Source organism: Drosophila mauritiana, chromosome 2R (genome assembly GCF_004382145.1).
Source record: "Drosophila mauritiana strain mau12 chromosome 2R, ASM438214v1, whole genome shotgun sequence".
NCBI classification, from domain to species: domain Eukaryota; kingdom Metazoa; phylum Arthropoda; class Insecta; order Diptera; family Drosophilidae; genus Drosophila; species Drosophila mauritiana.
In genome coordinates this window covers 15,638,965-15,657,327 of record NC_046668.1, presented here as the reverse complement: position 1 = coordinate 15,657,327, position 18,363 = coordinate 15,638,965, and the positions used below count along the sequence as shown (strand labels likewise).

At 37.0% G+C, this 18,363-nt stretch overlaps 1 protein-coding gene across 19 annotated transcripts in view; it reads right to left on the bottom strand.

Annotated features, from left to right (window-relative positions):
* LOC117138355 (muscleblind-like protein 2) overlaps positions 1 to 18,363 on the bottom strand; it is a 161,656-nt gene that overhangs the window by 95,137 nt on the left and 48,156 nt on the right. For 10 of the 19 annotated variants that reach the window (XR_004459195.1, XM_033300405.1, XM_033300416.1 and 7 more), the window contains 2 exons: positions 11,968 to 12,635; positions 11,266 to 11,298 (listed from right to left, as the gene is read on the bottom strand). Coding sequence is in view for 17 of the 19 variants with exons in the window: in XM_033300405.1 (XP_033156296.1) it covers positions 11,266 to 11,298; positions 11,968 to 12,156 (222 nt within the window). In the remaining 2 variants the exon portion in view is untranslated. The remainder of the gene's footprint in view (positions 1 to 11,265; positions 11,299 to 11,967; positions 12,636 to 18,363) is intronic. The other 9 variants (XR_004459196.1, XM_033300417.1, XM_033300419.1 and 6 more) reach the window with 1 other exon arrangement.

The following is an 18,363-nucleotide window of genomic DNA, read 5'->3' as shown; positions in this document are numbered from 1 at the left end:
TTACTTTTTTTTTTGGTTTATTTTGTACATTAAGTTGCTTTTGCCATTCATTTCTTCTGCTCGGCTGCTTATTATTATTATCGATTTCAGTGCCGACCAGCAATTTTTCATGGCAAATTGGAGGAGCAAAGGCGATGGCAGAAAAAATAGATAATGGAATTAAAAATAATTGGATGACATTGAAAATGTGAGTGAGCGAGCAGAATCAGAGCGTTGGCCAAACTTTATTTCTGTTTTTTTTCATGTCAGCCAGCAGTTCCTGTTGCCTTTAAAATTTAATTACCAAAGTATTTCCGAAGCGGCTCGGGGCAATCCGGAAATTCAAGCGTCAACTACAAAATTGGTATAAACAACAGAAAAGCCCCGGAGGAGCGACAAGGAGCGAAGATGTCAAAGTGGCCGGCTTTGTTCTCCAACCATCTATGTATCTCGCTCTCCTGCCTACGGTTTTTTTTTTTTTTGAGCGGAAGAGTTGCCATTTTCATTTTCTTTTGCGGCAGCGCCATTTTCCCTTCATTCTTTTCGACCATAATTTGCATGGCAAGGGAACTTGACTTTTGTTGTTGGCCCGCCCCGCCCGAAAGGGAAGTGGCAAGCGAAAGCTGGCGCGAAAAATATGTTGCAGGCGGCGGCAGTGTTGGGAATATAATAGAAAAATAAGGTGCCACACAATATGGCCGAGAGCTTTACAGTTGGTTAAGTAGCAAAAGCGCGCGAAGCGGCGAAAGGACGCCGTGGCAAAAGGCGCCGGATAAAGTGGCACCAGCCAAGCGGCAGCCCAGAAAAACGCTCGCCGCGAAGGAGGAGATTTTCCAGCGCAGCGCCATAGAGCAAGCAGCATGGCGTTAAAATTGTGTTGACAAGAAAATTATAAACCGGAAAATGTTTTATGTTGTGGCCATGCGATTTTCACTCATTCTTATTCCCTCTCACTTTCGCTCCGCTCACTATGTTTACTATCAGCCATCCCTTTCTATGGCCCTGGCTCGCTTTCCGAGTGGCTTTTAAAGTTTCAGCTCGACCATTGTGGTCAAATTAAATTGAGGGGAAATTACCAATGAAATGATGCCAATTTGCTGAAAGGGTCAGAGGTCACTGAGCGAAGAAGCAACGCTTGGCTGAGCTAAAAGGCATTCAAGTTTGGTGGTTATTTTTTAAGCATTTGATACAATTTGCATGACCCAAGGGTATTAAGATAAAAATGCTTCACTATTCCAACAATTATTATTAGAACATGGAAAATAGCGTTAATGTCCAATGCCTTTTAAAGTTAAATCACAACTGCTGTTTGCTCACATTTTAAATAGGACTGGATAAGCCCTCTAATACTTAATGCTGACATTGACCCAGTTTAAACTTATAATGCTGCTTAAACTTTTTCTTTGTAAAATGGCATTTAAAAGCCCACTACGCGCAACCTAGCAATAAATTAGTGTCGCGGCCACCGAGAAAAAGTTTAAACACGGCCAGGTACACGTGTATTCCATATAGTATAGGCATATAATCACAGGGAGTCGTACATAGGACTTTCGTCCTCGAACATATACGTATATATATGTATATATATGTACATATATATGTATTATGTGCTGGTTACTTGCCACGTTTAAGTTCGTTAAACATTTAAGCCCAGCTCGTGTGTCAAGCACACACGTATATGTACAGTGTATACACACACATATAGTATATAAAAACGCGGTGGGGACAAAAAGAGGAAAAGAGGTGAAAATGAGTGCAAACACACTCGCCTACAATTACAGCACTCAAAAGGGGCAAAGAACAACAGGGCAAGGCGCATGGAAAACGGAAAAATGCGAAGGAGGCTGGTGGAAAAACGCTTGGCGAACGAAATTGCTCGGCAACTTTACTGCATAGTTAATTAATAGGATAACACAATTAATTTGTGGGCAATGAATGTCTGAGCTTTATTTACCCGCCCAGCCGGGCAAAAACTACAAGTGCCCAAGGGTCACTGGGTGTGTGTGTCCTTTCCATTTCCACTTCCCAATGCCAACATGCCAACATGCCCAATTCCAGCTTGCAGCTGCTGCCCCACAGATGATGTGGATTCTGCAGTCAGAACTCGCTTATCACGCAGCTGTGGTTTCGGATAATTGCCAAAAGGCTTATGAGATTTCCCAGGCATGGCCAGAAACTAACCGAGGCGCAAGTCTGACCCGGCTCCTAATGATCCATCAAAGATAATTGGAAATGTTTAGGGGTTAGGCTTGATTAATGATGCAGGTCAGGCATTGTACGCAGCAATGGCCAGAATTATGAATATTTAATATGCGTTCAAATTCGACACGGCTAAGATTAAATCATAAGTGGATTTTAACTAGAGTTTCGGACTTTGTATGTGGCACATCATTATAGATCTTAACTCTGGAGTTAGCTGGAAAGTAACACACTTTTATTTACGAAACTGTGGTTCGAAAGTTTTGTAAGTTGTAAAATCCCAAATAAGAAGACTTTACTCGTTGAGTTTTTGTAAGAAACTGGTTTTATTTGGAAATATCTTCGGTTTAGATAGGTGACATGAGAATCGCATCTTAAAGTAAATGGCCTACGCAGAGGCCTAAGTAAATAGTCCCCGCCTTATCGAGGTCCCACGCTCGGGCACATCTGCCTATCTTGAGCGGCGAGGACCTTATCTGTGGTTTCCCACTAAGGGACTATTTTAGGAGGCGGGGAACGATCTCAAGTGACTGACTCATGTGGTGTGCACATGTTTTTGAGCAATGCACCCATGTCGCCTTAGATAACAAAATCCTAAATATAATTTATCGCTCTCGATTCATTTACATAAGATATGAACGGAGCCCAAAATTGTAAGTCTTTAAATATATTCGTGTTCATGTGTGAACATTCTGCCAAAGGGCCAGCAAAGCTGAGATGTACATTAGTATATTAGTTGCATTTATAACAGTAGTGGACTGTATTTATTTGATATATGTTCATTTATTTTGCAACTAAGATTTCAATGGGCCTAGTTTTTCTGGCTTTTAATTTTATTGGATTACAATTATGGTTTATATTATTTTTAATTCAACAATTTGTACTCAATTAACTTATTTTAAACATTTTGCTTTTTCTATGTAGAAGTACATTTTCTATTAAACAACGATATAGTGGACTGTATATTTTTATTTGTTATATTATTTTATTGTTTATTTACTATTGATATTTATAGTACTGGCAACGGACCTGCAAAGGTTATTGCTTGCATTCTTTGTTGCACAGCACATTTCCGTATGAAATATATTATTAATACTATCATTAGTATTAAAGCAATAATTAAACCAGCATGTCCGGAAATATGATGGAAATGTAAATCTTTCAATTTTTGATGGTTCTCTTTCATAAATTTAATTTCATTATTCAATCGTTTAAATTCCTCAGTATGATTTAATATTGATAGTTTCAGCGGATCCCAAATAATCTTCGGCACTTCACTAACTTCTCCTATATAAGGTGTTGATAATAATTCTTCACTTTCGGACTGAATGTTATGGTGGGCAACTAGAATTTTATCGTCGGTTCTTGCCGTACAATATGGCGCAATGCTTAAAACTCCTTGCTGAGGCAAATCAAACAATTCAATTTGAGAGCCAGTACATTGCAGACGGACTTTTGAATTCGCAGGAACCTTAAACAACCAACTACTTTTCTTTTCTAACTCTACCCAGTAACTTTTAGAGTCGCTCTAGTTCGTCTTTTTGGCTCTTGGTCAGCCTCATTTTTGTCAACAGACTTTATTCCTTCCAAGGGACAAATTTTAGTAATGGGTCTAGTGATATATCCTTCCTGCATCTTTACTTTAGCCACTCGGACCTTATCATCATTCCCCTTATGCACCTTTTCCACCTTTCCTAAAGGCCATCTTGCAGGATGACAATTCTCATCCTTTAATAAAACTATTTGCCCTTCTTCTATATTAGGAATTTCCTTTTTCCATTTATTCCTTTGCTGGAGCGTATGCAAATATTCACTTTTCCACTTAACCCAGAAATCTTTCTTCATTTTTTGGATAAGTCTCCACCTATCCAAATTTCCGATTTTTTCATCTTCCATTGGTTCGACTATTTCTAAAGGTGGTCTTCCAATTAAAAAATGACCTGGTGTTAAAACTTCTTGTTGGTCCTTCTCACTAACTATAGTGTATAATGGCCTTGAATTTAAGCATGCTTCTATTTGACATAAAAGAGTTGACATTTCTTCGTAAGTCAAAATAGTGTCGCCGATTATACGCTTTAAATGGTATTTCATTGACTTAACTCCAGCTTCCCAAATACCTCCGAAGTGAGGTCCTGCCGGGGGAATAAAATGCCAATCAATCCTGTCCTTTTCAAGCTGCGCTGCAATCGTTATATTTTCTTGTATTGCATTAAATAACTCTTGATCTAATTTTCTTGCAGCTCCTACAAAATTTGTTCCGTTGTCTGAATAGATATTGGAACATTTTCCCCGTCTAGCAATAAATCTTCTGAGTGCTGCTAAAAATGCGTCTGAAGTTAGATCGCTTACCATTTCTAAGTGTATGGCTTTGGTGGCCATGCAAACGAATACAGCAACGTATCCTTTAAATGTTTTTTGGCCACGATTTTTTGAACATTTAACATAATAAGGACCTGCGTAATCTATTCCAGTATTAAGAAACGGGAATGTCATCGTCACTCTATATTTTGGCAAGTTACCCATTATTTGCTGAGCTGTATTTTGTTTATACCTTGCACACGTTACACATTCTCTTAAATACTTTTTCAACGAATTTTTCAACCCGAAAATCCAATACTTTCTTTGGATATAGTTTCGCATTAGGTTTATCCCTCCATGCAATGTTTCCTTATGAGCATTTTTTATTAATAAGCTTGTTAGGTGGCATTTTTCTAAAATGATTGGATGTTTAACATTAAATTCTGCATTGGAATTTTGCAATCTTCCTCCAACTCTTAGAACCCCATCCTTGTCCAAAAATGGATTCAATGACAATATTTTATTATTTGTCTTGATTTCCTTTTTGATTTTAAGGCACTTTATCTCTTGCCTAAACTGGTATTCTTGTTGTTTCTTAATAACAATTGTTTCCGCTATTCTTATCTCCTTTACTGAAATAATTGATGAATAGGCTTTATTTCTTGTTTTCATCTGCACGAATCTATTTATGTATGCTATTATACGTATAAGTTTTTCTATACTGGAATACCTTTCTATTAATTCGTAAATAGGATCATCTATTTTGTCATTTAATACCGTATTTATTAAGACAGGTTCTTCTACAGACTGCTGCCGAGGCCAAAGTTCTTTTGGGTCTGCTAGCCATTTCGGACCTTTCCACCAAAAATCACAGTTGATCAACTGGTTAGAATCCACTCCCCTGGATGCTAAATCTGCTGGATTATCCTCTGACTTAACATGATTCCATTCAGTATTTTTTAATTTCCGAATGTCATCCGTTCTTCTTTTTATAAATTTGATCTTACTTTGACCACTGTTAATCCATGCTAAGGTAATCGTGGAATCACTCCAAGCATAGATCTCCATTATATTGTCAATTGATCCTTTTAGTCTTTGGATTAATTCACTAAGCAGGTGAGCTGCACACAGCTCGAGTTTGGGAATTGTCTTCCTATTTTTTATAGGGTTGACTCTACTTTTGCTAGCTATTATATTAACATGAGGTCCTACTTTAGCATAGACTACTGCAGCATATGCTTTTTCGGAGGCGTCCGCAAATCCGTGAATCTGAATGACTGAAGAACTGTTTGAATTAATCCACCTTGGGATTCGAATATTCTCTAACAATAATAAATTTTCTTTATATTTTTCCCAATAATTTTTATCTTCTATGGATAATTCCTGATCCCATTCACTTTTATTTATCCAAAGTTTTTGAATAAAAAGTTTTCCTGAAACCGTGACTGGTGCCAACCATCCTAACGGATCAAATATTTTTGCTAGCGTTGATAACACAACGCGCTTATTTATATTTTTTGATTCATCATTACAATTTACGCTGAACTTAAATAAATCATTTTGAGGTTCCCATTTTAGTCCTAAAGTTTTAACACATTCATTTTCGATAATATTGAGAACCTTATTGTCCCCTGTGTCCTCCACAGTGGTTAATATTTTGGAATTGTTGGAAATCCATTTCCTTAAGTTGAATCCAACTTTCTGCAATTCATGGAGAATTAATGTTATTAATTTATTAGCTTCTTCTACCGAATCAGCTCCAGTCATTAGGTCATCCATATAGAAATCATTCCTAATTATTGCACTAATAACTTGGTTTTTACATTTATCTGCAATATCTACCAGAACCCTGGTAGCCAAATATGGTGCAGATGCAGTTCCGTAAGTGACTGTGGTTAATTTATATGTTTTAATTTTTTCTTTTGGAGAATTTCTCCATAAAATATATTGATATTTTTGATCATTATTATCTATTTTAATTTGTCGGTACATCTTTTCAATGTCTGCCGAAACAACAAATTCCCATTTTCTCCATTTAATAATAATGTCAAAAATATCTTTTTGAACTCGTGGCCCAACCCACATTATGTCGTTCAAACTTTTGTTATTCGTAGTTTTTGCTGAAGCATCAAAAACTACTCTCAATTTGGTCGTAAGGCTTGAATCTCTAATCACTGCCTGGTGCGGTAAAAAATATTTGCCTTCATCACTCACTTCAATCATGTGTCCTAAATCCATGTATTCATTCATGAATTTAGTGTAGTCAACCTTAAGTTTTTCATTTCTTTTTAGTTTTTTCTCCAGATTCATGTAACGAGCTATCGCTTGTTTCTTTGAATCTCCTAAGGTGACATCCTCCTTGAATGGAATTGACACAATGTATCGCCCATCTGAATCTTTTTTTGTCGTTTTGATAAATTTATTTTCACAGATTTCAGACTCGATATCATCTTTTTCTTCTTCTTCCACTTCCCAGTAGCGATCTAACTCTTTTATTTCTATTGTTGTGGCTACAATGGTTTCTTTTCCTTTGGATTTTTTACATCCAGAAACTATCCACCCGAAATCAGTTTTTTGCCCAAGGAGACCGTCTATTTTTATAACTCCATTTTGCAGAATGTGAGTATATACGTCTGCTCCAATGATTAGATCAATGCGACCCGGTTTATTAAAATCGGGGTCGGCTAATTTAAAGTTCTTCCATTTTTTCTGATCAACATTAATCGTGTTGACTGGAAGTGCCTTCATAAGTTTTGGGAGAATAATTGCTTCAATTTCTAAATTTTTCGGAGAATTTCTTATCGAAATAACCGCTTTGTGCTTGGAGATGCACGTTCCTGTGGAAGATACTCCACTTATTTCAGTATGAGACCGAAATTTTTTCAATTTTAGAATCTGTGCAGACTCTTCTGAAATAATTGTGCTTTGAGAGCCACTATCAATCAATGCTCTTAATTGTTCAAAGCCTCCATACCTCGTCTTTACTTGAATCAAGGCCGTGGCCAACAAGGCTTGACCTGTTGTTCTACACGTATTCACTTTTTCTGGATTATGACCTGCAAAGTGAAGTAACGTGTGGTGAGGTTTACGACAAGTCGAACAAAGCTGCTCGCTTATACATTTTTTACCAAACGGATGCCTCAGACATCTTAGGCAAATCCCATTTTTTCTTACCCAGTCAGACCGTTCTGCTGGATTCATTATTTTAAATTTATGGCATTGAATTAAATAATGCCCTGGTAGTTTGCAATATGCACAATTGTCACTATAATTTTTATTCTTGTTATTATTAATCATTTTCTTTACAGGTTTTACTTCCTGTGAGAATGATGATATAGAATTGAGCCTTTGCTCTAAAAAGTCCATGACATCAGAAAGTGCCTGTATTTCTTTTGTCTTTTTAACATGGCTTTCATATAAATTGAGTGATTCTTTATTGAATTTCCGAAGAATTATGTGAGCGAAAATTGCATCCACATCTTCTGGTAATTGTGCCTTTAATTTTATAATATAAATTGACTCGTTAATCGTGTCAATAAATGTCTTTATTTGCTTATTGGATTCTAAATTTAAATTTGGCATATCCATAAGCCTATTCATATGATCTGAGAATATGTTTCTTTTATTCTCATATCGCTTGGTCAAAAACTCCCAAGTGGCTTCATAATTTTCTCCAGAGCCGAGCAGTAAATGAGTAACCATATTTCTGGCTTCTCCTTTTAATGCTGACTTTAGATAATTAAATTTGAGAGAAGGACTGAGATCCTCTCTCACATGTATGAGCTCTGTAAAGAGTTCATTAAAAAGATCCCATTCTTTGGAATCACCAAAGAAAGTGGGAATCTGTATTTTAGGCAGGGTTGGTAACTCCTCCGCCTTAACAACCGTCGACATTTCAGCTTTATTTATTGTGCCACTGAGTCGACTATTAATGGCTGTAATAATATTTTGTTTGTCAAATTCAAGTTCGCTAATTTCTTCTTCGAATAGCGAGCTCTCAAAATGACTATTCACCTGTTCAATCAGGTTATCTATTTTATGCCATAAAAATTCAATTTTATTTTTCCTTATTTTAAGGAAATCTGGACTACTGTCTATTAGTTTAGACGTATCTTCTAGATATACTCGAAATTGGCCAACATTATTTCGAAATGCCTGCTCTACTTTTAAAGCGTTGTTTTGTGCTATACCCTCTTTTTCAGGGTGACCACACATTTCAAGGTTTAATGTAGGGGGAGGGTTTGATTTAGGGACAGTGTTTGATTTTGGGAAAGTGTTTTCTACCGACTCGCCCTTAATTTTTTCATTTTTATTTTTAATTTTTTCTAACACCATCATTATTAAATCATACTGCTTCGCGTTAAAATATTCATGATCGACAACGCCGATCTTTAACAAATTGCTATGATTAGCAATGAAACATTTTTGAAGCTCATTTAATTTTAGAATTTCTACATCTGTTAATGTTGGTTTTACTTCCAACTTTCTAATTTCCAAAATAATTTCGGACTGCTTCTTAAGGAATTGAATAGTCTTTTCTGACATCATTTTAAAAATTTTTTGTAATTTCTTAATATATATAGTACGTGTATATGTATTTTATATGTATTTATATATATATGTGTGTTTGGATAAACAGAAAATTCTTGTTTTGACTTAGCTGATGTCGTTGTTGTTGCTGCTGCTGTTGCTGCTGTTGTTGCTGCTGTTGCTACTGCTGTTGCTGCTTCTGCTGCTGCTGTTGTTGCTGCTTCTGCTGCTGGTAGAGGCTCCTTTGAATTTGACTTCCTTCTCTTCTTTAAGGCTCCGTCGATGTTTAAAGATGATTTTTTTTTTTTTATTTGGCACGTTTTATTATTTTTGTAGTCCAGTCAGATTTTTTGTTTTTTAGCCATTTATTTCGGCATTTATGCTCTTTTGGCATATACACTGCACTCTATTTATGAGCTGATTTAATGCTATTAGAGCATTTATAAGGCACTGTTTTCAGGCACTTTTTATTTAATTTATGCTCTTATGGCATATACACTGCACTCTATTTATGAGCTGATTTAATGCTATTAGAGCATTTATAAGGCACTTTTGTTATGCACTTTTTAATTTCACAATTGCTGATGTATGGCCTCAAGCACGCCTTACCACAATTTATAATGGTACACAAAGCAACCTTTAGCTATAGACTATAAGGTGCTTGTTTTAAAACATAAAAGATTCTTTTGTATCTTTTTGCTTTTTATATTTATACTCTGTTCCTTACCTTTGGTAGGGGGAAACAAGAGTCACTTATTTTTGCTACCTTTAGCTGTAAGATGCTTAAAGGAGCTGGCCTTTCTCTGAGTTCCTTACCTTTGGTAGGGGGAAACTGCAGAGTCGATTAAAGGCTCGATTGACCAAATGTAAAATCCCAAATAAGAAGACTTTACTCGTTGAGTTTTTGTAAGAAACTGGTTTTATTTGGAAATATCTTCGGTTTAGATAGGTGACATGAGAATCGCATCTTAAAGTAAATGGCCTACGCAGAGGCCTAAGTAAATAGTCCCCGCCTTATCGAGGTCCCACGCTCGGGCACATCTGCCTATCTTGAGCGGCGAGGACCTTATCTGTGGTTTCCCACTAAGGGACTATTTTAGGAGGCGGGGAACGATCTCAAGTGACTGACTCATGTGGTGTGCACATGTTTTTGAGCAATGCACCCATGTCGCCTTAGATAACAAAATCCTAAATATAATTTATCGCTCTCGATTCATTTACATAAGATATGAACGGAGCCCAAAATTGTAAGTCTTTAAATATATTCGTGTTCATGTGTGAACAAAGTATTATTGGAAGTTCTTTTTTTCATAATTTTCCAAAGGCTTAAGTAATTAATTGATATGCTTTGAGGCTACTCAAAAAGAAAGGAAATTCTAGAGCCGCGCTAATACATTCATTTTCATTGAAGCCTAGACGCAAAAGGTAAACAGTGAGTAAATAGGTGGGCTATCCAGTGGCTCAATTAACAATGCCCCCTCGCCACCCAGTAAACAGAAAAAACAAGAAGAGTGGATCCTGCGAGCCAACGAGCTACTTACAAACATCAGTTTTAACTATTGTTTGCACACTAGACTCAAGAGCGACAGTATGAAATGGTTGGGGGCGCTGGGCAAAAAGGACGAACTATGCCCAACTTTAAGGGACTCGGTCCTCGCTTTGGGTTTTGTTGGAATAACAAAAGGCCGTTGGCCAAACAAGCTGCCAGCGACGCCTAAAAAGCGGCAACGTAAAATTTCAAAACGTAATTTTTTATGCTGTCACAAATTTGATGGTGATGGTGATGCCATGCTACTCCGCCACCACTTTTGCTACTGCTGATGATGATGGCATTTTGTCAGCATTATTATTCTATACATAAAATACTCCACTTTATGTTGCCATTCTTTGGCAGTTGTTTGTTTGTTGCGGATAGAACAAAAAAGCTTAATAAAGAAAACACCAAACAGGCAACTTAATTTTTTCCTGCCTCTTGTTCGCCATTGTCCTGTTTAAAAACATCCTTTTGTTCAACCCTTTTGTTTCGCCCCCTGCTAATTTGCCACGTTGCCTTTTTTCGGGCAGTAAAAAAATTGAGGAAAAGTGGGAAACTCTTTGGCTTTGATTGTATCTGCCCTTCGGCAGGTTGTTTGTGTCAGGTTACAAAACGCCAGATATTTACGATAAGATCAATGGAATCGGTTCTACGACGGATGGGGTGGTGGGGGCTGTTCTTAAAGCTAAAATCTTAACTTAATTATTGAATGTTAAGAGCTTTACCTTGAAGTTGTCCATGTCTATGAGTTGCGTGGCCTAAAATCACTCGAATGGCGATAGACGATTGTAGTTATTCAGTTGAGTTTAAGAGAACGTTTTATTTGCATTACAGTTTACACAGAGAAAATCCCAAATTTGGTGTTCATATTTTTGAACAAAAATAATCACCGATTTTCCGATTTTCTCTATGTTTTTTTTTTAAGTATCGATGGGTGGTGGAACTCTCTTATTTGTAAGCCAAAAGCTAAAGCCTTCTACTCGGGGGACCCAAGACTCAAGCCTCAAGCACACTCACGCACACATTCTCAGTTCTCAAGCTCAGCCCGGCGCTGCATTTAGCTGCATTTAGTTTATATTTTATTTGGTAGGCACTTAGAGAGACAGCCACTAAATATATAGTGTGTATTTAAGATATATGTATATATAGAAGCACAGAGATACCAAAAACGAAAATGGAGTTTATAAAAGCACAGAAGCACAAACAACAAAAGCGAGACAAGATCAGTTTTCGCTGAGGCCCTTAATTGGGGATTTTGGTATTGGTTTGAAATATGTATATTATTTCATATTTTTTTTATTATTTTTTTTATTTTGTGGGATGAGAAATCAAGACTTAAAGCTTACGGTCTACGAGTCACACGAAGCAATAGAGGGTTGAGGGTAGGTGTTTCTAGTACGGTTTAACATGGGGGTGGGAGTACTGACCTTGATGCTGTCGTAGCAGGCGGTGACCTTGCCGTTCTGGACCTCCACGTTGGCCGGGGGATGGGCGAACTTGCACTCGGTGTCCTGGCGCGAGCATTTGTTGCGCTGGAACTCGCGACAGACCTCCAATTGCAGCCAGCGCGAGTCCTTGCCGTTGAGCAGGCTGTTCATATTGACAACGTTGGCCATCGTATTTTGGGGTTATAGATATATAACTATATGCTGTTTACGGATCTGGATCTGGGATAGCTGGAGTTTGTATAGTTATAGCCTAGCGACTAGATAATGTTTTTTTTTTTTTGCTTCTTATTGTTTTACTATACGTTTTTTGTTTGGTTTTGGGTGCTCCTCTCGCGACACGCACACACAAAAAACACTAAGTTCAAGAGCACAGATCAGCGCACCTATATATGTTTATAGCATAGATCTATGGCAGATGGTATGATTTCATTTGCTTTCTGGTCTTTATCGATTTTGCTCGTTAGCGTTTTTGTGGAGTACAAAGCTTGTGGGGGTAGCTGATAGCTTGGGCTATAATTTTGATTCAAATCGAACGCTTAGTCAAATATATAGATGTGTGTGTATATATATCTATAGATAAACGCAGCTGTTAATTTTTGTATTTTATATTTTACTGCTTTTTTGTGTGTAAGCTGAGTTTACATTATCTGAAATGAGAGTAAAAGAGAGAAATAGAACTTTAGGATCATACCGACTTGGTTCACATTCCAAGAGAGATAAATAGAAATGGCGAAAGACAGAGATAGATAGTCGTAGAGAGAGAGAAAGAGAGAGACAGAGCGATTCTAGGTATAAGTGAGAGATGTGGAAACTGATCATGTTTTATATCTTTTAGATTTTAGGGGTTAGTAATGCGCAAGTCGTTTGTGTTATGGTTTTATGCAGAATGCAATGCTCAAATGATAATATAAACAAAAGACAATCGACAGACATAACCGTATCACTATGGAGTATTTAATATGTAATATATTTTGCGATAGATTCCTAGACTAAATGAGCGAATGTTGTGCAAAATAAAAGTTCTCGTTTCATACAACTTATGATATAGTCACTAAAAATAGTTCACCAGATATACACACATGAATATCTGCTTGTATGTATATATAGTTTATATATGTAGAGCGTGAGCAGCGGTTGGCATCCAGTTTGCAGCTTTCTGGAGGGTATCGCAGGGTATCCAACAGCCAAAACAGCCAAGAGCCACAGCTAAAGAGCCACAGCCAAATAGCCAAATTAAGCCTAGCCCCTAAGGCAATTCATCGCAATGCACATAGACCAAATAAAAAGGTTACTACGAATAAATATTATGAACTAAAGTGCACTAATAGTCGCTCAGATACGTACATACACATATATATAAATTTGTATATTCGTGTATCTGTAGGCCCGGCCCAGCGGTGTTTAGCAATTAAATTGTATAGGTAGGTATATATATTTTTTGGTCGTTTTTAGCTAAGCAACATTTAAGAGAGAGACACCGCCTGAGAGAGTAGTGTTTAAGACTCGTATTCGTATATATTCACTTTTTAGCAAATTTCTTTTTATAGCAATGGAATAAATTGTTAAACGCACTTACCGCTCGATACAAACATTTTATTTAACGCTTATTTCGATTTATCAAATACTGTAAAAAGAATTTGTTTATAATATATGTATATTAAAGAGAAATGCATCAGAAACTGTGACTTAAGATAGAGAAGTATAAATAAATTTCAAAAATCACCAAGTGACACAATCATCGATGACGGCACACACAATTTGATATTTATATTTTGTTGTTATTAGCATTTCAGTTTGTGTTTATTTGCCATTGCATTGTGTTTTGTTTGATTTGTTTTTATCTTTATTTGAACGCCTATTGCAATTGTTGTTGTAATCGTGTTTGCATTGGTGTGCGTGTATGCCTTTAATCTTATCTTATCGCAGTCAGCGGCATATGAATCAAAATTTTTTCGAAATGGGAATCTATTAAAGCTTTCTTTGCTTTTCTTGTTTTTGTTAAATATTTAATGGGCTTGGACCGGTGAGACATACAATTTGGGAGTGACGAACTAATTTTGCAATCGAAACTGATATGAGTTTAATGGAACTTTGCACTTCTACCAAACTATTTCCATTCTTCTAAGAGAAATGCTTTTAAAAATATAAAAATAGATCCCATTGAATCCAAAATATCTCTTCCTGTTCAATAGACATTCTCCCAAAAGCCAAATATTTCCTATCTACCATTTGGCGTTTCCAAAGATATCACACCGACACACAGACAGTAAATTATCTCAGCCAAGTCAATTTGGAAAGATACCAACGAAGACAATTAATAAACTTCATTGGGAACACACATACAGAACGTATTCTATCGTGTTTCAGTTAGTATATGGATTTGTGGATACGTTCGCATGATGTCAGCTGCAAATTGCTTTTCCGTATTTTAACTTGATTTCCAAAGATATAAATTGTGATTTAATTTATGAGCTGAGAAATTGAAGACCCATCATCTACTTGCGCGCGTGCGTGTGTGTGTGTGTGGGCTAATGTTTATGGCATGTATTAAAATAATTCTTGAAAACTTTTTCGACTAAAACAAAAAAATCTCTATCCACAGAAAACCGAGCAGGGAAAAAAAATAGAAACACGCAAGTGAAACAGACGGGACGCCCACACAAGCGGACGTGGCTGGGCATCGGGCTATGTGGAATATATAGAAGACATTATAGCCAACAGATACAGATACAGATACAGATACAAGTACTGAAATCGAAACATCGCCAGAAATTAGCAGCCGTGTCATTGACGCAGTACGAAAATTTATGGCCAGAAGCGGGTGTGGAAATTGCTGCACGAAAATAAACTTCCCAATAGTGTTTAGATGTGAAATTGGGCCAAGAATAATCGAAGGTTCTGCCATTTGTGCGGATATTCATATGTATATAGATTTGAATAATACGCCGATTGGTGCATCCGCCGACCTACAAATAACCTTCAGATACTGCTTTCAGATCTAAGGACACTCGCATCTCGGCGATTTTCGGTTATTAAAATATCATTAAGAGTACAAAAAAGCGACGAATAAAACGGACGGACAAAAAACGATGCAAATTGATGTAGACCCAGACCCCGAAGACAAACAAGTTCAACAAGTTTTGTCCGTAGGTTTTGTTTTCCTTTTTTCTTTCTGGTTTTTCGGTCTCGTATCAAAAAGTGTGTTTTGAAGGTTAAAGTTGCCGAAAAAACAGGCAGAAAGCATCTGAGAATCGAAGAGACCAGCAGCCAGGGAAAGAAGAGTGACGATTGAAAAACTGTTAATTTCCAAAGCTGTTAACGCAACTCCACTAAATATTTGTTCACATTCGCATTTCATACACTCGTATGTGCACAAGATCGACTTTATGTTTATGCAAGCTGAGTCAACACAAAGGCAGGCAGCTGTGCTGGCATCCGAATTTTTGGGCAATCCTAATTGCATCTGGAATGGTGGACTACATTGTTTATGAGTTCAATTTTTTTTGTTTAATTTTCAATGGTAACAGGCGATTTCAAAATATTCTGTAAATGGAAAACTAGCAACTCATGCGTGAGAATTAAAAAAGGACATTCATTTCGATGCTCGTTACTAATTTATGTTTAAATTTAATTTATTATTAGCTGGTTAATAGCTATTTATTGCCCTAAATAACGAAAACTCCGATTAGTACAAGTTATTTGATAATTACGACGATTAGATTGTCACACTGAAATCTGTCTTAAAATGTGCTCTTAGTACCGAAACAGCTGTTCAAAGGCAATAAGTTATAAAGTTCTCTAACAGTTAGGCTGTTTCTATAGTTTAACTTGCAGTTTTGGCCATTAGATAACATATAGTATCTGTTCGTGCCAGCGCAATCAATTAACCGTTCTTAATAACTTATCCCACTATCCATTCCCCAACACACATGCCACACTCATATATAACGTGGAGCTTCATACATGCAGACCAAATCGAGAGCGTTTCGCTGATAAGGCGACAAATAGAACGCTGCAGTTAGCAGTTGGCTGTGAAAGCGCATTTTGTATTTCGTATTTGTGTATACTCGTATTGATTTTTTTTCTTTTTAGATATGCGACTCATATTGTATACGAACAAATGTAGATATGTATATCAACTCGAGCGCCCGCCGACTTACGAAGTTATGACTAAAGCCATACACAATCGCTGCCAATACCTCAGAGGGCCGAAAACAACAGCAAAAACGCCAAGTTTGTAGCTCTCGCCCGCGGGCGACAAGTTAATGCATTTAAAGAAACATTTACGCAAGTGAAGCCGTAGCAAAACATCGGTCAGTAACCGCTCTGCAACATTATACAACGCGCCTCTTAAGCAGTAAAAAACAGTGCACCCCAAAGGTATGACATATATAGTTAACGATGCGCTCATAAAAAAAAGTGAAAGAAATGGGTGAAAAACTGGGGGAAAAAACTGCGAGGAAACCAGGTTCGACGGCTGCTATCAATAAACAAGATTAGATAAAAACAGGGTGAACCATATACACTGAAACTATAATATGCATACGCCTTATTCGCAAAAGATAGCAAACGCAAATATCCAACTCATTAAGACAACAACCGAATGAAGTAATAACTTACAATTATTCTACACGCAAATGCCAACTAATGGTGTTTAACGAACAGCAGGAACAGGAAACTTTCCCATCTACAAAAGCCATCAAAAGATGGTACGACTGAAATGTCAGCCATAAATGGCAAGTGGCTAAATGATCGGTTTGCTTTGGCTTATGTCATTCAATTCAGGTGGGTCGAAGAAAAGACACAATACGGCTCTATTTTTATTCTTCGAGTAAATCGCTGCTCCAAAAATGGAGTTTTGACTTGCCTAATTAATTCTCATTGTCATCCATTTGACTTGGCTAATTAATTTGGCAGTACAGGGTGAGTGGGTTTCGCAAGATTATTATTTCTTTGCTCCCATACGTTTCCTGGGCTTTTGAAGATACATCGCTGACTGAATTCATTGACAGCTATTAGCGCTTTTTGTGAGATACTTTTCGAAAGTTGGTGCTCAGTTAAAAGAAATGCATTCACAAATACTTTTCAGGCGGTTGCCCTTATTCGGTCTGGCTGTATAATTTGGCAGAGCTCTCGATTAGGTGCTGAAAACAATCTGCAGATCGATCTATATATGGTCCAACGTATGTGACTAATGGGAAAGCTGAAGAAAACAAAGCGTGCCGAAAGCATACGCAAATGGATTCGATAGGGAGCTATCAGATGTCTTAGGGAAATATCCCAGATCTTGATTAAATTAAAACGAAATCAAACTAAAGCGAAAGCAATAACATATAATAATATTTATACGAAAGGAAATAAAGATGAAAATTTCACTTTTAATTATAACACATGCAAGTAAGAAAAACTTTCGTTTTTTATTTTGGAAAACCTTGCCCTAGTCCCAAGATCTCTCAGCATTCACTGAAATCCACCTGATCTCGTCTTATGCAAAATCGAATTCAAAGCTTATTGTCACGTTTTTCTCTCAGCGGAATTCAAATTCAAATTTTCGTTCACACAAGCAAATCAATTTCTTAGGCGCAAAACGCGATCATCAGTAATTACGTCAGAGGTCGGAAAGCTAAAACATATATAGCTTAATACACACAAAACCGAATCGAAAGGAGAGGCCGAAAAATAAAAGCGAATGGGGGAAATCAAAAACAAAATTCATAAATGAGAGCGACGGACTTGTGGCGCTCTATCGCGCTCATATACTATTTTTTGGCATATTCATAACATTTAGCTTATCTTAAAAATACGAGAGCGCCGCCACAAACACAGATACAGATACAGATACGAATACAAGCAAATGTGTAAAATATGGCGATGAACAAGAAGAAGAAGAAAAGTCCGAGCAACAAATGCTCAACTAATTTTCATAGATTTCTGTGCCTAATTAATTTCGCTGGCGAAACGTATTTATGTTTATATATTCCCAACGTGCCGATGGTGAACCCCGAAATAGCCGAAACAAAGTGAGAGAATAATATTTATAAAATTAAAAATTTCTCAAAATTTCCGAAATGAGAATCGAGTTAATCTTTGAACTAATTTGTGTGCACATAATCACATTGCAGACACGCCTCGAAACTCGCAGACTCTGTCCCCCATGGGAAAGGTTAAACAATCAATTCTGCCTTCAATTGATCTCAATTGTGCGTTGCCCCAAGGGCCAGTGAAGGGTTAAAGATGCCGACGTTATAATTCAGCATTGGCATTATGCAAAAGCGTCTAAAAACTTTGTCTCTCGGTCACAAAAACAAACTTATTTTGGGACTGCAGTGGAGCGTCGTTCCAAAAACGCTGGCAAAAACAAAAAAAAAGTAGCGG